Genomic DNA, 22,910 nt, shown 5'->3' on the forward strand with positions numbered 1-22,910 from the left:
CCTAATTCTTCACAGAGCTTCCTGAGGACAGCATTCCTTCCTTATGTCCTTCCTTTATAACAGCTGGGAAATGGGGAGGAATTGCTTTCTGGTGACTTTGAAATTTTCCCCTTTTCTAAGGAACTCTTCAACTAACAGCCGATTGCCAAACAYGGAACTGTAGAGCCGGGCTTCTGCACTTCCTTGGAGCTCCTTTGAAGTCCGTGGCAGAAGTCACTTTTCATGTGACTTCAGTGGAGCTCTGCAATAGCACAGATGTTGCCTGTGCACACCTATTTAYGAAACTGGGATCTAAGTCTACATAGCTGTAAATACGCACTTCTTTAAGTTATTGTTCACTAGAGACATCCCAAAACTACTACAAGGCACAMATTTAGAAAGTAGTTCTGCCTCTTCCCTCTGTGAACTGTAGAGCTGGAATTTTGCATATTTGAACCTCAGTAGAGAAAAAGAAAAACTGGACACAGCACTCCCTTTGCCCAAACATCTTAGTGGTAATTTATGGCTCATACTTTTTTTAGCTTTCATTCCTACCCATACAGATTAGCAACATTCATTATAAACTAGAGATTTTTTTCCAGAGAACTTGAGAAAACAAGGCAGTAATTCCCAGGTTTGTAAAGCAGAAGATCCTTTGTGGTTTCAGCCAAAACTATGATTTCTGATTTGCAGCCTTCTTTCTCATGCCCATTTTGAATCAAAGCACTCCCCTGCCTACCTCCCACCTCCCTTCTCTTCTGAAGAGCCCAGCATGTAGGTCCATCCTCATTAGCGGTTCTTTCTCCCTGTGCTCTCTCCACTATTCATTCTCCCACTCTTGCTTATTTCCTGCTATGAAATTGCCCTACTTAATCATTGCTTTGCACAAGYCCTGTTCAGAAAGCAGGAGCCAAGCAGTTAGCAGTAAGGGATGTGCACACAGAGCCAGTCCCAACACACCAAATGCAATGATGGARTTAGGGAAGCTGAATGTTTATTGTAGCACTGTTTTTAGGCTTCTTTTACATTAACCTTCCTAAGTTCTGCTCCACCTGTCTAGGGCAAGGAAGTAAATTTTGTGCCGGGGCTGCTAGATTTCCTGAGAGTCTCACTGGACGGTGTAATGTAAATAGTTGAACTAGTGCTTATGGTTAAGCTACAGCATACTGGTTTGAGTATTTCCACCGAGTGATTACCCCAGCATTCCCAGTCAGGACTATCCTATGATCAACCTGCATGTAGTCACTGAGCAAATGGTAGAGTTATCCCCAAAAAGGACTGAACAAAGCACCATCCAGCCAGTGCCTACGTGTGCATCTGGAGCAGAGCTTCTTCTCTTTGAGATAACGTTCTTCCTGGACACAAAACTTTTTTTCCATGACTGCATGTTAATGGGGCAGGCAATCAGTAACTATATGGCAATCATTTCCCATAATCCTATTGCAAATCCTATAGCATTTGGTGTTTTTTTTTGAAACTCTAGTTCACGGAATTAGGTGATGATATGAGACATGAATTTTTGGGGAGGCAGAAGGAGACGGGCAAGGTAAAATTTTAGTCTTCATGTTGCAGGAAAGTGCTTGAGAATGTGACTTTTTTCTCTTTTTCCTCCTTGCAGGTATGACATCATGAACCTGCAGTACATAGAGCCGAACCGCTACGACTACGTCCTCATTGGCACCTGGCACGAGGGAGTACTCAACATCGATGACGACCGGGTTCAGATGAACAAGAGCGGGATGGTGCGCTCTGTGTGCAGCGAACCCTGCTGGAAGGGACAGATTAAGGTGTGCATCGGGCACTGCCTGCAATATCGCGTGTCCAGGAAAACCCATGTTCTAATAGGGAATAACCAGGCAACAATTTTTCACCAGAGCCAAACAATTTTCATTCAAGCTAAGGGAAATAATGGGTGTTACTAATTACTTCCTTTTCTTTAGGAAAGCCAAAACTATAGAAATACTCCAACATATTACTCTTACTATCCCATATATGCACCCATGTTTCCTGCAGCTGCCATTTAGAGTGATGCAGAATCTTAGAGTGTCAAAGAATTTGAATTAAATTTCACCTGATGCGGAAAAGAACAAGAAGACATTCGCTTAGCCATCGCCTACAACTTCTAGTGRCTGTGATCTACTCAGGGGCTGATTCTTAAAGCACTGTGTCCTGTGGGAAGCCAGTACTTTGTTCCAGGAATAACACCTGTAAGACAAAGAAAAAAAAAMCTCTGTTTGCATCTAATATTCACAACAGGAGGTATAAAAACACAAATGAAATCACTCTCTATTTGTCAAACAGTAGTGCTTGTGCCAAGCTACAATAATTTGCCACCTGCCATGCCTGGGTGAGATAAAGACATGTTTCACAAGTATCGAAATGGTATGGGTGCTGTAAGTGTAAAAGGACAAGAGGCCCAGTGACAAAAATCACCTTCTTAGAACAGACTTTCATTTCTAATTTGATTTTATAAGCACATTTGCAGCTTTTTAATACTATAGTGCTACTATAAGAAATAGATGATTGATGATTTGGCAAAGACTTTAGTGACATACTCAAACCATCTTGGAGGGGTAACAATATCAGTATTTACTGCCCTCCAAAACATCTTGTCCCTGTTTTGAGATTGTGCAGTTTGTGTATGTGTGTATATGTAAACACCATGCATACAAATTGCCAGCTCTAGCTCCCTTTGAAGTCTCTATTGGACTCCCTCCACAGACTGCAGGAGGAAACGTTAACAAAAAAAAATCCCACAAAGTCAGCATTCAATAAAACAAACATTTTGTWTTTCAGTTAGCTCTGCATGTAGATGGATGGGAAAATACTGGAGAGGAGGCTGAATTCCTCCTTTCTGCAAACAGACCCAGAGTCCTTGTTAGAGCCTCATGAGCTGAAGAAATCCCTCACCTTTCTTTCATCCTCAGCATAATGAAACAAGCAGACAAGATGAAGAAATAATCTTTTCATTATGGAATCGTTACAGATGGCAATGTTCACAGCACAGCAAAATACATCTTTCAGGGACATTTATCTCTATGAGAGCTGCTCCAGCCCATGTTCTTGGTCACTGCATGTTGGTTTTATTTTCTACTAGGTCCCATTACATCATTCCAGCAGTATACTTTTTAATTTGCATTTATTTTAATTTCTATTAACACTCATGTAATGACACCCAGAGAGACTTCAGTATAAATGAAAATTTGTGTGTATATATGTGTTGTATATTCACACACACATGCAAAAACACCGTGTGGGTGTATATATATATATATATATACATATATATATATGTATATGCATGGCGTGTGTGTGTGTGCGTGTAAATCATGAATCACTCTCTGTTCTAACCTTTGCCTTTGTTTACTACTTTTTACTATGCAATAGTTATCATATGTGGGCTGAGCTGCTCATATTGGCCTTAGCTGTCTCTCAGATTCAACCTGTTCTGAAGTTTGGTTGAAAACAAAATGCTCATTGTGCCTCTATACCGAAAGAAAAATRATGCCTTTTAATTTAGGGGGAAAAAATGCCCCAAGAGACTATCCTTTAACTCCTAAGCATAAATTTTAGTACAAAAATGTATAGAGAGTTAAAAATGTCCCATGTGTAGATCCCCTGTGGTATTTTTAACAGTGCAGATAGTGCCTATCTGCTGTGGGGGCTGTGTCGTCTTTTAGAGGATCACATAGCTGAGAATATATTTTGCTTTACAGGTGATTAGGAAAGGAGAAGTGAGCTGCTGCTGGATTTGCACCGCTTGCAAGGAGAACGAATTTGTTCAGGATGAATTCACATGCAAAGCCTGTGAGCTTGGCTGGTGGCCAAATGCAGACCTGACAGGTAGGAATATCTCCCTCCAAATAAATCAGCATTCACTAGGATGCAGGGAGAACAGTGTGCAGTAGAGAGTAAGGTGGCGGTATGCAAAGATAGTACAAGGGCATATTTAAACCCCCATCCCAATGCAGTGTAGGGTAAGTGAAAAGTACTGTATCATCTGGCTTGCTTAGAGAGCAGGAGGGAGAAGATCTAGGTGACAATAAAGACAGGGAAATTTATATCAAGAAGAAACAACATATTCTGTCTGTTCTCCTTTAGTCAAAGGAGCATTGATGGAGTTGTTAAAACTACTGATGAACTTAGCAGAGTGTGTTACAACGTTTACAGTGATTGCTATCACAGAAGCCCAGTGCACCATTGAGAGATTGATTTAATGCTCTCTTTGCTCATCCTACTATGCAATAGATAATTGAATACTTTGTTTGGGATTTCTGGGCATTCAGTAACTGATTGCCAGGCTTCATTTTAGCATAGAGATCATTCCCACTGAACCCACCAAGGAAAGTAGCAAGAAAATCCCAGGAAAGGCTGGTGGAAAGGAGCGGCACGGTTGGAATTTTTCTCTTCCGTGGACATGCTTTGCATGGCTGTACATTATGGCACCCTTCTCAGTTATTCTATACCTGTCAAGGACAAACCTAGTCCTTGTCAGCACCAAACCATGGGTTAAAAACACTTTCTCCACCCCTTCTCTGGGCTTTGTAATGTTATCTCAAGAAAATGGATTTAATATGTTGAGAAGTGCCACCTTGACCTTGCTGTTTGCTTTCCCTTGCTGCAAAAGACTGCTGGCACCTCTGCCCTAACCATTCTTGTCAGAGRAACAGTCCGATCGCCTAGCTGAAGATCAGCTGTGCAGCTTGTCACATCCTTGTCCTTATATAATCAGCTGACAACTTGACTTCCCTGCAGCACTGAACACATAGGCAAAGTACATGATCCTCGGTTAGATGGATCCAAGAGATACTGTTAAGCTAGTCAGTGAAGTCACGGGAGGTTTGAGAAGGATTTCTCTGGGGAGGGAAAGGTGGACATTTCTTCTGCTTTCTCCAGCTCCAGTTGCAATAAATGGGGAAACTTGGCCCATTATCTACCTTGGTTTTCTACAAAAAATAAGTTATGGTCACATCTCAGATATATGTGTGTCTGCCTAAATCCTATACCTCTGCCCCCAACACCCTGTCTGTCCCCCCCCCCCCATGATGTGCAGATGAACTTATTTTAATGACATTGGCCAGGATTCAGAGATCTCATTGATTGTTCAGTTCCTGCAAGTTTCATAAAAATGAGTTGTAGGAAGAGGAGATCCTAAAAAAAAATGCCTTCTGTAATAGTTCCAGTTTTGGAAAAAGGTCTTGTATGACTAGACATCAGAAAATTTGCGTCACCCTTTATAGATGTCCTGACCACTGGAAAAGTTTAATTCAACCCCCACCTCTTAGAACACAAAAGTCTACTAACTACAACAAAACAGATATTCATGGAGAACCAGGCTCTGTTAGTCTTGGAGGCTCACAGAATTGTTTGTATCTCCTATTCAGAGAAGAAAACTGGGACTTCTTTTTAATCAATAAAGCAGAACAAGAACATAGTGAGAGATCAATGTGCACTTGAGTAAATATGGTTCAGTGCTACCAGCTGCCCAAAAATAGCTCAAAAGGGRGCATGTCAAAATGACAGGCACTGCTGAAAGGAGTTGAGGAAAGCATCAGTGCTGGCAAAAAATCTCAGGGGCATGTTGCAATCTATTAACTTTTAATGAAATCAGTAAGTGACCTGCTGATTTGTGTTTCATCTCAGCAAGGAGACTGAGCTGCTGCTGTTTTAAAATCACAGTGACATCAAATGACAGTGCAACCATCCACTGATTTCCTAGAAAATGCCAAAATGGCATTCTGCTCCTACACAGCATCTCTGTCTTGTCCSATTGAGGAAGAAAATCTTTTTTAATCTCTGTGTCATTTTCTTGAATTGCAAAAAGTGCAAAATTGTGGAGGGAAGCTGAGAGCATCCTCACCTTTGGTSAAGAGAAATTGATCTAGATAAATTTTGACTCTTGGTCTTTACTGGAGTCATCATGTGTGCCACTTAATTCGAAAATCTTTTACCTTGCCAGCATTTCTCCCATCAAATATGTTTTTAGAGCTTCATTTTGTATGTTGTATTTATACCCTGCCAGTCACCATAGCATCTAGACACAGACGTTAACATCGCACATTCCAGATTGTTTTTCCCTTTGCCTTAAATCTTAAATGCTAAAAATGATTATAGTTCTAGTCCCATTTCCTACACAAACGGAGGGTCTAAAATCCTTAGTCCCTTTAAGAAATGCAGAGTGCATACTAATCCCACTCCCTAAAACATGCTTCTCAAGATAATCATTCTCTCTTTTGATACTGGTCTCTGTTGCTTTGTGGTCTTCTTCTGACATTTTAATCTTATTTTTAAATGTAAAATATTTCTAGTTTGCTTCCCTTSTATATGTGTTTAGTGAAGTATAAGTCAGCGGGCATAAAGGATTTTTTCACCGTAAATGATATAAAACATCCATTCCACCTGACCTGAGAAATATTCACTAAAACCAGTATCCTGAGGCCTCGTGCCAAGAAGAAGAGATGTCTTTTATAGTATCAGAGGCTGTAGAAGAAGAATGAATGTCAAGCTAGTAAGCTTGGTTTTCTTCATCTTAAATAAGCAGTAAAACAAGGTAGGACAGGAAGTTTTATAGCACTATTATGAAATGAATCATAGAGGTTTGGGGCCATCAGTTATCTGGGATGTGTTAATGACCTCAGAAAACATCCTGGAGTGTCTTACTGGCCTTGCAATATGAATATTGATTTAAAAATCTATTAGCCTTCTGCTCTGGGAAATGGTTCACTGTGAAACTGCAGAGAAAATAGTAGATAAAACCTACCAAGCAGCTTTTTACTAGCAACTTTTAACTGAAACTTTTTCTACTAATTCCTTTCTTTTTTCTTTCTTTTCTTTTCTTTCTTTTTTTCTTTTTTCTTTTTTTTTCTTTTTTAACCTGTAAGTACCTGATTTCCTGGGTATCCTCCCCCTACCTCAGCAAGCTTCCTCAGCACACTTTCCCCTAGCTGGGAAATGACCCACCTTCACAGGTGCTGACAGCCAACAACCTTCTGCTCATAAAAGCAGTGCAGGCAGGTTTTTTTGCAATGTTTGTGATGTATGTAGCTTGCTTGTGCACAGGAATTGCACTGATTTAACTAAACAAGTTTCTAAAATCTTGCACAGAATAAACTTAAAGTAAATGATAAAGGTTTAACTACCACACTGAATCACAGCTAAGGCTCTGAACATATCATTTAACATGGAAGATAAGAATATGGCTTGATGTTGCTAAGCTTAAAGTACAAACTAAAACTTAACCCTTCCAGCATCCACAGAGTGGCTTCTTGCTTAAACAAAGAGCTCTGTGGGTATTAATCAAAGAGCMGCAGCTCCTGACCATTAGCTGGCTGTTGAATCAGAACAGGAGCTGAATCCAGCTCAGGGCTGCTGGGGCCCACGGCCAGAGGAGCCTAGTTCTGGCAAAAAGCTTTTTCCTCAGTTACGTTTCACCATAAAAATACTGATTAGAAAGATTGTTCTCCTTCCCCATCCGAGTCTTGAATAGACCACACTGCACGAAATATAACTGCTTTTCTTTATAAAATAACACCTCCGGTTGCATACAGTATCATTTCTATTGTTTTTGAAGTTACAGGTGATAAACAGCATTACCTGTCATTAAGTCTGCCCAGTACCCTCCGGGAGAGAGAGTACAGAATTATAAGGCGTTCTTGCATTTCATGTGACATTGGCAGACATCAAAAGTCTGGGCAGAAATTTTCCATGTCAGGACTCTGCCTCAGGCTGATTTTTTTAATTTCAACAAAAACATTATTTTCTGTTTCTCACAAGGAGGTTACTGCTAAACTGTGTTTGCTCAACCTTGATCCACACCTCTTCCTACTTCTCCTGTATTTGGAAGCAAGGGCTTTACATTTTGGTAGAGTTATCACTTGGTGATTTTTTTCATCCTGTGGAAGATGCATCTAAACTGAGCAAAATTCTAGGCATCATAAGCTCTTAGTTCATACAGGTTGATCTCTGCAGATATAGTCTATACTGAGGAGAAAGGAGCTGATCATCAACATGTCAGGGCCCTTGCTAAGATTTAACAGCAAAACTAAAAGATAAAAAAAAAAAAGAAAGAAAGAAAGAGGGGAAAAAGAAGCCCTTCTAACAAACTCACTGATAGGCAGAGATAAAGAACAGCCAACCCAGCATATGAACAGCAAGGCCAGCAGTGGCTGTAGTGAGGACAGCTGGGTGGAGAGATGACCAGGTCAAGAAAAAAGCCTGAACTGGAGGGGGCACAGAAATGGGGAGGGTGAAGGATTCAGAGGGCAGATGCCTGAGAGGTGGGGGAAAGGCACATGCAGCTGAAAGGTGAGCTGGGTCCAAGAGAAACTGGAGGAGGACAGAGTTCAGAGTAAAAGATGGATACTTAGCATGGGATACGAGCTAGGCTGGGGATCTAGTGCAGGGCTGCAGGGTGTGGGTAGAGAGGACTAACCACTGAGGGTGGCTATTATCGAGCGCTCTCTCCCTCGGCGCTGGACCACAGCAGCTCTGAACATGGCTGGTCTGGAGCCAGGCAGAGGCTGCCAAGCTCCTGCTGCTCTTGCTCACTCCACTGGCCCCCAGCATGAGCCTGAGCCATGCCTCCAAAGGTCCCAGATTTGCCAATGACCTGTGGAGGTACTCTTCTGTCATTCATTCTGATTTTCTTTTAAACCTCAAAAAAATACCCAGAAACACATTAAAAATGCCTTGGCATTAAACCAACAACAGAAATCAGGAAATATCAGAACGAATGTTCTGAGTAATTTGACTTCACAACCTTAACATCCTATTAACACRGAAGATTTTATTTGCTATGTAATTTTATGCTTATATTATATCTCCAGCCCACTGAGAGAAGTAGCTATAAATACTCCTTTAACCTGAGTTTGGGAGAGAGCTGTGCCAGTTAAGTACCATCTCTCATTGTCACCTACATTTGCATGGCTGTACTAGCAGTACAGGAATGCTTTTTACAGTTATTTTTTAAAAACATGTATATTTTGTGGGTTTGACTTTTCCACATGATTTGAATCATGTTATTTAGTGGAGATGGCAAAAGGAGTATAGAGGAAAAACAGTGAGCCCTTTGCCCTTTCATTTGACAAAGTGAAGATAAGATATTGCGAAAGAAATAAAAATGCAGAAATATAACACGAAGATACAGTATTTATCCTGTAATTCCATTATGCCTTTGGATTTTTGTTATATATTTATGTCAATAACAGATCTCTAATCAGTCTTTTTTCTTATAAAATCACTGTTAGAAAAATGCAGTGGGTCAAATTATGCTGRTTTTATTAAAGATTAAAGTAAGTTAGTCTGAACTGCCCATTCTGACTTGTAGCAGCTGGTAACAATCCCTTTCTTGCTGAAACTAAGGGAARGTGCTGAATTTACCTGGATTCTGTTCCGACTTTTGCCTTTGATATGCTGGGCAAAAATTAGAAGAAAATTTGCAAACTTCATTTTCCTTTWTAGCATTATGAGCAAATATTTGGGACACCCMAAAATTAATGGCTGAAAATAATTCATTTAAAYCTTTCCATGCTGCAGTTCACTCATTTGTAAAATGGTTTTAATAATCCATACCACAGAGGCATAAGCAAATGTTTGGATTATTTTGAGAGCCAGAAAAAGTATTCTTCCTTCAAGCAGATACCTTTCTAACACTCTGTTTCTTTTCTGTACACTGCAGGCTGTGAACCCATCCCTGTAAAGTATCTCCAGTGGAGCAATATAGAGTCTATTGTGGCTGTGGTCTTTTCCTGCCTGGGGATCCTGGTCACCATGTTTGTCACCCTTATCTTTGTGCTCTACAGGGACACCCCTGTTGTCAAATCCTCCAGCCGGGAGCTCTGCTACATAATCCTTGCTGGCATCTTTCTGGGTTACATCTGTCCTTTCACCCTTATAGCTAAACCCACCACCACGTCCTGCTACCTCCAGCGCCTTCTGGTGGGCCTCTCCTCTGCCATGTGCTATTCTGCTCTCGTGACCAAAACCAACCGCATTGCCCGCATCCTGGCGGGCAGTAAAAAGAAGATCTGTACTCGCAAGCCTCGCTTCATGAGCGCGTGGGCCCAGGTGGTCATTGCCTCCATTTTGATCAGCGTGCAGCTGACGCTAGTGGTCACGCTGATCATCCTGGAGCCCCCGATGCCCATCCTCTCCTACCCCAGTATTAAGGAAGTTTACCTTATCTGCAACACCAGCAACTTAGGCGTCGTGGCTCCTGTGGGCTACAATGGACTCCTTATCATGAGCTGCACATACTATGCCTTCAAGACTCGCAATGTGCCTGCCAACTTCAATGAGGCCAAGTACATTGCCTTCACCATGTATACCACTTGTATCATCTGGCTGGCCTTTGTGCCTATTTATTTTGGGAGCAACTACAAGATCATCACCACCTGTTTYGCAGTGAGCCTGAGCGTGACGGTGGCCCTGGGGTGCATGTTCACTCCCAAGATGTACATCATCATAGCCAAGCCCGAGAGGAACGTCCGCAGTGCCTTCACCACCTCAGACGTGGTGCGTATGCATGTCGGGGACGGCAAGGCACCTTGCAAGTCCAACACTTTCCTCAACATATTCCGGAGAAAGAAACCGGGGGCTGGAAATCCAAAGTAAGTGATTAACCACAGGTACACATCTATCTGTAAATGTCCCTCTTTCTGCCATCCTTTCTTGATCAACCATAGTTTGCTGAGTAGTAAGGTATGTAACATTTTTTCATCTCGTGTGTAGCAGAAAACGTCGAAAGGATCCTCCCTCTACCTCTGGCACAGGTCAGGCAGTGGCAGAGGAGCCAAGCTCCATTTTCAGCTTCTCTCATCTCCCCGTGCGTGTGACTGGGGGCTCACACCCCCATGTGCGGTTGCTCTGCATTACTGTCCAAACTGAGGTGCAAATGTTGCCTTCTGGGAAGGGACTAGAAATTTGTGTCTGAGTGGCTGTAAATCACATGTATCTGTCCAAGGCCCCTGGGGTCTGTGTGTGAAAGCAAGGGGCCGAACGCAGTTTGTCAGGTGGTGTTTTGTGACACTTCATAACTGTCATTCGAAAGCACCCTTCATACTCTCCCTGTGCTCTATTTAATATGCAGGATCCTGAGGAAGACTTTTAGTCATCAGAAGTGTAAACTTGAGAAGTCCATGTTCCCAAATGCAGTATTGGTGTGAAAAGTTTGAGAGGTCAAGTGGCTGAAGATGGACTTGCACCCATACCTATTGAGCCTGTCATTCTCCTTGCTGAAAATTAAAAATAACTAAGCTGCAGCAGAAGGGGAGAGGGAACTGTTACTTCAAACATCTCCCTGTGAGCAGCTGTCTGAACACTGGCATTCTTTATTTTCTTACTGTTTTGTTAATCTTTAAAGAAGTACCACAGGGCTAGATATGAGCTTAGATTACTGTTACAATTAAAAAAAAAACAAAAAACAAAAAACTACCAAAATGTTTGAAGGAAATAAGAACCACCGAAATCCACCTTTCTGAGCTTCTTCACAGAATCAAAGTCCAGTTGATTTCCCTCCCTCTGTCTGCACTGAAAGCTTTGTAGGTTTATCTGAGTCCCCTGTATTAATTTCAATTCAGTTTGCACAAGACCAATTTTCCTATAYCCTAGAGACAGAAGGGAAAAGTATAAAGGCCATACCATAGAAAACTCATGCTGTGATCAATTTTATCTTTATGCTACTTCAATACTTTTTTATTTTGTTGTCAGACAGGGGCTGAGAAGAGAAGGAATGGAGGCATAGGTAATACAAGTACACGGTTGGGTCAGCTGCAGCGACAGCAACAAGACTTCCCCAGCTGCTGAGCTAGACACCAAGCAAACTGGTAGTGACAGAGGTTCGAGGAGCCCCTCTTGCAGAGGGGTGGGCTACTGGTCGTGGTGGATGGCCAAAAACCTCTAGTCCATGAGCCCGGTTTCCCTGCAAATAGGAAGATAAAGGTTGATCTGGCTTGCCCTGATTCTGCGAAAGTTGATTGGGGTCTTACACATCTGTAAGAAAATGGTGTGGTATCTCTGCTGCATAGTCTCTGGCTAACAGTGTTAGTACTTTTGAAATGATATTTGGCAAAAAAAAGGACTATTGGGTATATATACTGCTCATTTAACATCATGAGCAATTCAGCAGCTAATTCATTATTGTGTTCATTGTTCTTCCACCCTCAGAAAAAGAAACTATGTTCTAAAAGATGCATATATTGAACACAAGTGCAATATATTCTGAACACAATTCGCAGTACGAGGTATTTCTTCTTATTAAAAAGCCCAGCTTCCCCTTTTGCATTGTCACCTTGTAAGAAYAGCAAAGCTTCAGTAAACTTCTTAGCAATTTGTTTGTTACAAAWTTTTAAYAAGCCTTTAGGGACATTTAATTCCTCTCTGCTCCATTGGTGTGAGAGGTATGAAGGAGAAAGGCTCCACAGAGTTTTAAGGTGCTCTTCTGAACTAAATGTTCGACACCTAGTTAATACACATTCTGCATTTTGTCTCAGGTCAAGCCTCCAGATCTTTCACACAGCAAAATCCCAACCTCTGACTGAATGCTCTGGTGCAGTTACTGCTATGTTCTTCGTGTAAACCAGCAGGGACGCGGCCGCAGCCTAGGCTTGCTTATGGGGAAGGAGCGGAACGCAGCAAACCTCGCCATACGTGGACACGAAGGACTGCAAACAGTGCAGTGCACAAGCTGACAGCTTTGGAAATAAAGTCACAAGACAGCACCAAAGGTCATTTCAGGGTTTTGGAGGGTATTGTAGTTCCTAGCAGGGTCCATTGCAAAGCTCGTGAGGACATTGCACCTGCATAGATTAAGAACTGGGACTCGCTGAGCAATGCAAGAAGGAAAATGCAGATTTTTCTGGAGCTCCTATCTAACTCAAATGTGTGTTCAAGTCCTTCTTGAAACATGATTTGAAAATATTAAAACTTGCTTAACGCCCAGAGAAAAGACCTCGAGTCAGGTTTTCAACTCTGTTTATTTCCTATCAAAATCTAGGGGTTTGGAGGGGGGAGATTTTCTTCAGTAATTCAGATCCCGGAGAATCTTACTCTGCTTCTTTCCTCCCTATGGCCACATTTTTCCATCTGCAAGTAGCAAGCTATATTTCACTCAAAAGTTGCCTTTTCTAGTTTTCTTCCAACAACTTTCCATTCCTTTACTTGTTATCTCTTTTCTCCCCAGCTTGTTTTGCTTTTTCTGCTTTCCAATTTTCATCTCTTTCCCTGTCTGCATTGAACCTCTCTGCTGTTAGTTGAGTCAATTCTAATTACTTTGCCTAAACAAAAAAGTGACATCCATTTAATATAAATTGATGTGCAGATATAGAGTTAAACTGAGTTAGCTTTAAAAATAGTACCTAGTCTACAAGGGCAAGTCAAACTTATATAAGCCTTGTGAAAGTGCTCGTGCACAGTGTTGTGTTGTTAGTTTAACCAGTAGAGCTTTGGGAGTAGAACAAGACAACCAGCTCTTTCCTTCTTCTTTCTAAACTAAAGCAGAAGAATTAACCAGGGAAGTCTGTTAACATAGCTGTCAGCTACATTTGGTGCTGATACAGAGGCCAGAAAATCTTCCAGAAAAATGTCTGTCACAACGGAATTAAGAGTTCTGATGAAAATAAATTGTTTGGTAACATTGGTCTTCACTTAAAGCAATGCTGCCTTTACTGAGCTGTTGCACTCTGAAGGTACAGTGTAAAATCATGAAGGTTTGAGCTCCCTCCTACTTGGTTGAGTTAACCTGTGAGCAAATACTGACATTACAGTTTTAAATAGAAGTGGCTGAGAACTTTCCAGTGGAATGTATTTTCCACTAGAAAATTCTGGCCTCTCAAAATCAGGAGGATGTTTCTGTCTTGCTCTGCCTTGGAGGGATGAAGGAGTTGGGAATGTGTGAGGCAACTTTACGCCGACAGCCACTAGGATGGTGGTTAGGGCATCCACTTAGGCTAAGGGCATTTCCTTCACATCCCAGGTGAATGCCCTAAAACTGGACTATGCACTGTTCCAAGGCAAGTCTTCTGCTTTCTCTCTGTTCTTGACCAGCAATCTGTCCTGGCACAGAGGAAAAAAAATCCTGCTGTAAACCCTAGAGAAATGCTCTGTATTATTTTGTGTGAGAACTTGAATCTGGGTCTGAGCGATCCCTCATGAGTGTCTTCAGTACTGAGTCAGTCTCTCTGTCTTGTCAAATGAATATTTAAATATTTATAAAAAGTGGAACAGCTCCATCAGGAGAGATTGCTGCTGTTATTGAAGCTGTGTAGGGCCATTTATTGGTAGAATTTGTTGTTTGGTGACATTATGAGATCCTAGCTGTTAAAGGATGCTGGTATAGCAGCAGTTTTTAGGAGGGCCTTTTTCCATCTTTTTCCAGACATGAGATGGCAGCTTTCAGATGTGGTTCTTGCTGTGATCATTAGACTAGTTCTGGACCTTGAACGTTACTGTGGACTATAAGGGTCAAWCAGCTTGAAGAGTAAAGCTTCTGTAAATTGCATGTAAGATAGCAAGGACAGATAGAGCAGAGAGAGGGCTTGGGAAGGATGCAGGYCTGCTCTGTGTGGCTCTCATTCTGTTGTGCTCTCCCTCTATCCATAACGTAACTGYTTCCCACCCTCTCCAGGGATGTAGCTCCCCCAGGAAGCAATCTGAATCAGAAAATTTTCAATCARAATAAACAAGCAAATTGTGTGGCAAAATGTATGTTGATGGGAAGGCCAACTCGCAAGACTCACTCTGTGGCCAGGATGCCACCTTAATGCTTGACTACTTGCATACCACCTTCTAATTTTAAGGTATTTGCATCCAGTTATTCTTTCTCCAGTAGTTTGCACTTAGAAATGGATGTTAAATTTAAATATTTCCAAATAGGAACTTTTTATTTATCTTTTCAATATGTTTTGGCAGTTCATGCCTCTAGGCTACTTTCCCAGATGTCTACTCTAGGCAATGAATCTCATAGACACCTGGGCTAAGGGTCACTCAAAATGACTTTATTTTATTCCAAAAAAATGGCAGGGTAATCCAATATCCCCTGGTACACTCTCTAYGGCTTCTTTTAAAGGAGCCTGCTCTTGTTTTTCATCCTTTCTCCTGTATTGGATGCCAAAACAAATTCTTTAGCTGGGAATTGGGTTTCTCAGTTACCTCTAGTAACATGTGTCTGCTCCCTTACCAGGGCTTAAAAAAAAATCTGTTCTTTGGTCTTGCCAGCTGTAAAAGTGTCTCAAGGTATACCTCAATTACTCTTTCTCTTTAAACTGAGTTTCTGGGATTGCCATTTCATCATGAGGAAGCTGCACTGATATGCCATGTTTCTGTGAGGATCATTTCACCTGGCAGCTCACAGTCCATGAAGGCCTTTGAGCTCTTCACCTCACTCCTTTCTYTCAAAGCCTCCCCCAGCCAAGCAGTGAGCATCTTAGCATTAGTGCATCCAGAAGGCAGGACATTTTGTTTCACTGTTTTTGTGGGAGGAGACAAATGCACGGCACAGCATGGCAAAAGTTGCAGCTTCCAGAAACAGGGAGCAAATGTTCAACTGCAGTCATACAAATGCAAATCTTTTAGAGTCTCTTGTTTGATCTAACTTGAGTGCTTCATGACAGGAGAAGATGTTCAGGAGTATTCTCTCTTCCTTTTTCAAGTTAGTATTCCATGCAGTCAATGGGCTACCTCTAGTTAACAGTTTAGAGGTATAAAGGCAGARAGGAGAGAGCTGTGAGCAAAAACTGAAAAAAAATATTTAATGTAAGTAAAACAATAGCTTTTGTCCTTGGCCTCTTCAGGCTAAAGTATATAAGACCAAACAAACAAACAAAAAAAAACCCCTTAACTCAGTACCACCACAGTGGGAATGTTTCACTCTGCCTGGCTGAAATGTATCAAAACATTTGAAATTAGGATGTAGTGGAAAGTGTCAAGGAGGATTAATAACARCTGATCACTGTTGTATCTGTATATTGTTTAACTGCATTCCTGTGCTTTAGAATATGAGATCAATCTGAAAAGTCTACAATATATTTAAGTATTTTCTCTTGTCCTGAATCGTGTCACCTAGCCTGCAACATATGAGAGTTATCTTTAAATATTTTTTTGCACATATTACTGCTTGGTGTAGTTTTATTTTCTTACAGCATTGCCAAACCAGTATAGGGACAAATCATTTCATCTAATAGGAAATGGTAGGCTGGCTTGCTTTGTAATTYAGAAAATTGATGCAATGGGTAAACTTCTGTAGTAGTACTGCACACACAATAAGGCAGCCCTTTATTTCAACAGTTACACACCTTGAAAAATACTAAATTCCAAGGTACTTTCAAGAAGCCCTTTAAATATGTTGAGTCTGCACAGCCATCCCACTAAGGCTTACCAAAGGGATACAATGTACTAAGGAATAGAGTTTTGAAACACCACAGAGGTCCTGCAAATGGGAAGTAACATGAAGGTTAAAAGGGGGAAAAGAAAGAAGGAAAGAAAGAAAGAAGGAAGGAAGGAAGGAAGGAAGGAAGGAAGGAAGGAAAGAAAGAAAGAGAAGAGATTTCCACAGTACAGCTGGATAAGGGTCAGCTTTGATTTAAACTAACTAGTGCCACAGTTTTAAGCAGGAAGATAGGTTGCACACCTGCCCGATCTGACTCCTTCCCCCGCCCCTGCTCGCTGCAGCCCTCCCTGGAGTTTCTCTGCCAAGGATAGGCCTTCACCTTTTTCTGAGAGTGCAGTAATTTTTGAGAAAGCATCTCATACACTCACAAGGATAATTGAAGGTTTTAATCCCAAGCATCTCTCTCTCAGCAGTTGGCACATTTGCTAGCTGTGCTGGGCTATTGCTGGGCTTAAACCATTAATGATTTTGTGGACACATAGCTCTGTGGCAGGTAACAGCTCTTACCCAGTTCCTTTGTGTATGTGCTTTGAATTTCAAATAAGAATATCCAACAAACTMAGTCAAGATGTTCAGTCCTTGTCAGTGTATTGATTTAAGTGAATATTTAAAACTCCCAGAAGATAGCTAGATATTTCCAAAGGGACTCTTACAATTGAAGTGAAAAATATGGGAAGAAACMCAGAATAAGGGAGTCTGAATCTTAATAATCCAGTAGCAATCTTCTCTAGCTGTGCTAAAGCTTTGTTCATTAAATCTGAGCTATGTAATTGTATCTAATATTGTCCTCTGTAGCCTATAATTTGCATTTGTTTTAATAAATTTAATATAGCTCTATCCCATGCATCCATAGGTGATAAATACTTCTGAAATATTTCTTATGTTATTTTCCACAGTTCCATTTTTACTTGTGATGTAAACAAATACTAAAAATTGTATTTATTTAAAAACCATGCATGGCAGATTTCTGAAGCCGATGTGCAAACTATACATGAAATAGAGTGAAATAAACATCAACAAAACTAGTTCTTATATAGCGAATTATATAACAAATTGTGTGTCTGTGCATATATGTGCAATATAGGTGCAGTATATATGTAATACAAGCAATCTAGAGATAAAGAATTTACTCTTTCTTTACTTTTTCTTTCTAAAACAAAATAAAGGGCAGGGCTGTAACATTTCCTTAGAAATCACCGCAGCTGAAGGGAGGCTCAGCACGTGCATAACCAATTATATGTCACTCCCAAGACAAGCTGAAAAGAAGGAAAGCAGGGTCAGATGTCCAATGTCACTGTGACTGTTGCTATTAAGTACAAGCTTACATGCAGCACAAGAGGTTTGAGCATTTAGGTTTATTCTTCTGGGTTTCCATCTTTGACCAAACAGTGGCTGATCAAGACTATATTAAAGATAAAGAAAATAGAAAAGAATTGAGGTTCTGGAGTAGACTCCCAGTAAGAGCAGTGGGGACAAARTCATCTCAAACACAATCTGAATGATTTTGAGTTAGTTTATGGGGCACGGTACCTGTACCGCAGGCTCCCATCCAGACTTTGTCACCCATCAGAAGCTTTTTTCTTTATGGATGGTCCCTTCAGGTGAAAGAGCTRCTGTGCAAGATTTTATATAATATTCTCCCTTTCTCAGAAGCTCCCAGTCCCTGGAAGCTTTACCACTTTCTCTTCAGAGGTGTTCATAACTCTGTTCTCCCARGGCAGTTTGACAGAAAATAAAACCGTGGAACGGTCTCTTTAAATGCAGCCTGCTGCTTACCAAAGGAGTCCTGGAGAAGTTAACTTCCTGCTTCCTTCTCTCCTTTTGCTACTCTCAAGATACTGAATCACAACATTTTCTCTTACTTACAGGCATTGCTGTAGCATCAGGCAGCTTTACATAATGAATCTCAGTACTTAAACACAGTGATGCAGAGACAATCATATCAGAGGGGAGCTCTACAATTATGTATCACTGCCTCTGTTTCCTGCCTCAAAGGAAACAAACTCAGCACTGCTGAAAGCCTGAGGAAGGTTAGCATCTTTTCTGGCATAAAACACAGGAATAAGAATGCCAGTTGTAATTCAATTTCTTGCTTGACTGGATCACTTATTACATTTCCTTGTATTTCTGTATTTGTATTTATTATTTATTGCATTTTCATTCTGAAATGCAGTCATAACAATCCAGTTAGGATGCTATAAAATACACCAGCTCAGTAGTGAGTGATACAAACATTTGCTTTCACATGTAGGTATAAGCAGATGATGCTTATCTGTCTAGCACCATAATCTCATGTTGTTTCAGTTAGAAGTCTTTCTCTGATAAAAAAAAAGCAAGGAATTTTCTTCTGTTAAGAGTATCAGGTAAATAAAAAGGTGTTGAAGGTTGCCTCCTGATAAGTATCTAAACGCCTGGATATTTCCCTATTTTACTTGTAGAAGTCAGACTCCAACTCTCATAAGCACATACTTAAACAATATAATTCAGGCTGGGGAGGTCTGAAACATCATTTAAAAAAACCTTATAGACATTTCTTTATTTACGTCAGAGTTTAAAATGGAAACAGAATAAAGAACTAAAATGCAAAGTCGCATAGAGGCTACTTTAAGATTTTGAAGTCAAGACTGTGTTTTTTTCCTCCCTCTCCTCAGAGGTGTGATGTTTCAGCCCTCTGCTTCAGTTATTCACCTCCTCTCAGCAGAAGCAAGTAGAGCTGTGACATTTCATGAACACATGACAATTCGTGCACAAATATTTACTAGAATAAACACAAAAGATATTCTGCAAGTGTTTATTCTATGGGGATCTCTAAGCCACATTGTGATTTCATACATCTTTGAGCTAATTTAGAGAAAAACATAAGAGCAGATACTGAGGGATATCATTTGCATCTATGATATTTTCTAGATAAGGATAAGGCTATAAAACAATACAAGGACTATTCATATATATATTATATATACATATTTATATATAGGTTAGTCAAAGTTGTTTTTTTTTTCTAAAATTAAGATGTAGTTTTTGAAACATTCTTAATTAATCCCAGCAATTTATTGAAAAGTTACTAGTGTGAAATTCAGGACTATTGCTTATTTGTTTATTCCCTTTGCATGCTCAGGGAAATATGAGCACATAAGAACACAAGAGCGGGACAGCACTCTTTGACTTCACCTCTTCTGCTGCTGTGAAAAGGCTTSTTCTGACTCATCCAGGGAACTCATACCTGCCTGTGGTGAGCGATCCCCTTTGCTCCGGGATGCCCCACATAACAACACGCTGCAAGCAAAACTGCAGATGCTGTGGGCACACAGCRACTGGGAGCCTGGGTTTTGGCAAGCCTTTGTAATTCGCAGGCAAATCCCCCAGTGAGAGAGGATGGTCCATCTCTGCTAATGAACTGTAGAGTTCCCTGGTCAGACATGTATGGTTTTCGATACTGTAGGAAATTAATCTTCTGAGCAGGATTTTATCCTGATCACACAGCATTAGTCTCAGTCTTGCATTGCTCTATGTCTCACTAACAAAATATCTTTAAGCCCTCAGTGGATGACATTAGAGCATATGCTTTGTTTGCTCTGCGAGGAGGCSCACACATTGGTTTGGTGGTTGGTAATGTTTCAAGCAAATTTGTGAAGATAATGCCTGCTATCATCATGGCACACAGCAACTTATATCATTAGTTCAAGTCAGTGATGTTCTCCAAGGCTCTTTCCTATCCTAGGAAGTTTTTTGAACAATTTCTTACAAGTGGCAGCATAGGTCACCTCTCCTCACTATCTGTGATCCCAGATCAGGCAATATTTTTTGAAAATGGGAACTCTGGAAACAAAAGCCAAACAATCTTAGCCTACATATGCCCCAATAACATCAACCACTGCCTATTGCACCAGCCTTTGTGAGATCGCAACCTGCTCACAGTTGTGCCTTGCTATCATCAGCCAAATTGTAATTTGGACAGGACACAGCACACTACCCTCGCACCACCAGAAGCTCATTTTTTATTAAAATACTCAAAAATTCAGGCACATTTATTTACAAGAACCTGCTCTACCTTTCCCTGCATTTAATGTCACTCTAGAGTTTTCATTAAACTTTCTCAGGACACAGAAGAAGATGTAGAAGGTAGTGCTGGGTATGATGTGTGGCAAAGCAGAGGACAATTTCTGGCACACTGCTCAGTTGAATATCTGGATGCAGTCTTTGCTAAGTGTCTCTTACTGATGTTTGTGATGGATCAGCTTTCTTCATTCTCTATATTTTTGTCTATGGTGATTTGAGAGTAAGTAGAGGATAAAGTGAAGAATTCTAAAACCTCCAACATCACTTCCTACTTGCCTTTGGTACTTTTCCAGCTAATATGAGTTGATTTTTTTTAACCTGTCTTCTGATAAAGCATTTGATCTTTCCCAGTTGAACTGAGTACCATTCACACCCAGAGCAGAGATCTGACCATGTTGTCCTGTGTTCTCCTGATTAGTAGCTTTGTGCCTGAAGGACCCTGAATGAGTGATATCAGCACTACCAGATCTTTCTTAGGGGCTTCCAGAATTCTTACAGAATAGATATTATGACAAATTTAATATCCACATAGAAGACTTCCACTGTCAAAGAGTCACTAATAATTATGGCCAACGAAAACAGGTTATTTTCTCTGCTTTGTCAAAGGACWCTAAAAACCGACTTAAGTGGGCTGAAGAGGAAAGCAAAGTATATTCTATCAACAGAACATCTGTCTCTACTTTACAGTTCTTAAAGAATACTTAATTTTGAAATACAAGTTAGCTAATTCTTCGAAGCATATGTGTGCTCTGGCATTCAGCCTCCCACACTTGACAAGCAAAGGTTAAAAGCCATTTTCACTATAAGCAGCAAACAATTGTGCAGGCTAGAAATAATCACACTGTTTGTTGCTTTAAAGCCCACTGAAAACTAAAAACTCCTGGTTTCTTACTACTGAATTATAAACAATTTACAGTTTCTTGTATACTGCTTCAGTACTCTCTTCTAAAACTGTTGCTCCTTCTCTACTTTGTGGTGATTCTTTTTTTTTTTTTTTGCCATTTTACCCTAATCATTCCAATGTATCCCCAGAGACTCAGAAGCCCATCCACCAGTCACCTTCTAGCTAATATGACTGTCTTCTCTCTTCCTAGCACTGTGTTTGCAAACTATTAATCTTTAGTAATCTTTAGTGTGTTAAAGCTAGGAACGTCAAACATTCTTTCCTTTCTTACTTAAAGCTCGTGTTAGTCTTTCCCTTTATAGCCATAGAAAATGTTGTTTTCTTTACATTCTCTTCTGACTGTTTCTTTCCACAGCACAAGCTAGGTCATTTCAGATGGTTCAGTTCAGCCTATTTTGGCTGTCTTACAAGCATTAGATTCCCAGATCAAGGAGTGTTCGGAAACTGGAACTTACTGAACTTAAAACACTCCACACTGCCCATTTTCCTGCATCCCAMCCCCCCCAAACCAATCAGCCAGCCAGAAGCCCAGCAGCAAAACACCCAACCGATAAACACACAAACAAAAAAGCAAACCCCAGGGTCTGAGCAAGCCCCAATAGAGGGTTTTTATCTCCTTAGAGCAGTCTCTGGACTGAGCAGAGGCTATGCTTGAGAGCACAGCTACAGTGGCACAGAGGACTGCRAAAAACACCCAGTGGGCAGATTATGTCTGCGGGTGTGTTAACCATGCCAAGCTGCATCCTGTAACAGCCTCACACAGGCCACRCTAGGACGTCCTAGGCCGTCCCTAGAGCCTGAGCCGGCACCAGCTCGAAGGGCCCCAGATGGCAGGTAAACCAGCGGTGGTGCAGGGCAATCCAGCTTGGGCGCATGTGTGCACAACGTGGGYTCACATGTGTGTGTGCTGCATGAGCCCTGGGATCTCTGTACCCCACAGTCAGGCAGTAGTCCTTCCTCCTTTACTTTCTCTTCTTCTCTGAAACCCAAGTTATATGCATTTTATGCGTTTCTTAGTTGTTAGGTTTATCCAAGTTAGCTACCTCTCCCCCACTATCCTGGATAGCCAGGAGCTTTGCCTGCAGCTACTTTGGAGCTATCATAGCCTGTAAGTCCACAAATGCTTTAAGCCGCTCTAAGCCTGAAATGACATCCAAAGCTTTCCTTACCCCATGCTGTGCAGGGACAAGTGGCTGGGTGGCCATGCACACGCAGGAGCAGGGAACTGGTCCTAGTCAAAACTAACTTCTTTCTTTCTCTCTTTCTCGCTTTCTCGCTTTCTCGCTTTCTTGCTTTCCAGCTTTCCAGCTTTCCAGCTTTGCTTTGACTCGGATTAGTTGCCCGTGTGACTCCCTGCCAGTTCACTGAGCAGTTGAACAAGCTCTTGTGCGGGCACCCCGGGGCTGCGCAGAGGCAGGCAGGAGCAGCCAGGGGAGGGCAGGGCGCTGCCTTCCGCACGCGGCGGGCTAATACTGGCCTGAGGTCGTGGGAAGAGCAGCCTTAGCTGTGTCTCTGTGGGGCTGCTCAGTGGACAAGACTTTCTGGGTATCCTGCTAGGACTGTAGCCTCCTCACAGAGTGTGACCCT

General features: G+C 41.3%; 1 protein-coding gene across 1 annotated transcript in view; it reads left to right on the forward strand.

Moving 5' to 3' along the window:
• The window catches only part of GRM1 (glutamate metabotropic receptor 1), a 188,216-nt gene that overhangs the window by 149,610 nt on the left and 15,696 nt on the right, over positions 1 to 22,910 (forward strand). Inside the window, exons 5-7 of the mRNA XM_085310446.1 lie at positions 1,598 to 1,766; positions 3,696 to 3,822; positions 9,656 to 10,586. Of these exons, the coding sequence (XP_085166572.1) occupies positions 1,598 to 1,766; positions 3,696 to 3,822; positions 9,656 to 10,586 (1,227 nt within the window). The remainder of the gene's footprint in view (positions 1 to 1,597; positions 1,767 to 3,695; positions 3,823 to 9,655; positions 10,587 to 22,910) is intronic.

Source organism: Rhea americana, unplaced genomic scaffold (genome assembly GCF_003343005.1).
Source record: "Rhea americana isolate MKP2758 unplaced genomic scaffold, rheAme1 scaffold_108, whole genome shotgun sequence".
NCBI lineage: Eukaryota > Metazoa > Chordata > Aves > Rheiformes > Rheidae > Rhea > Rhea americana.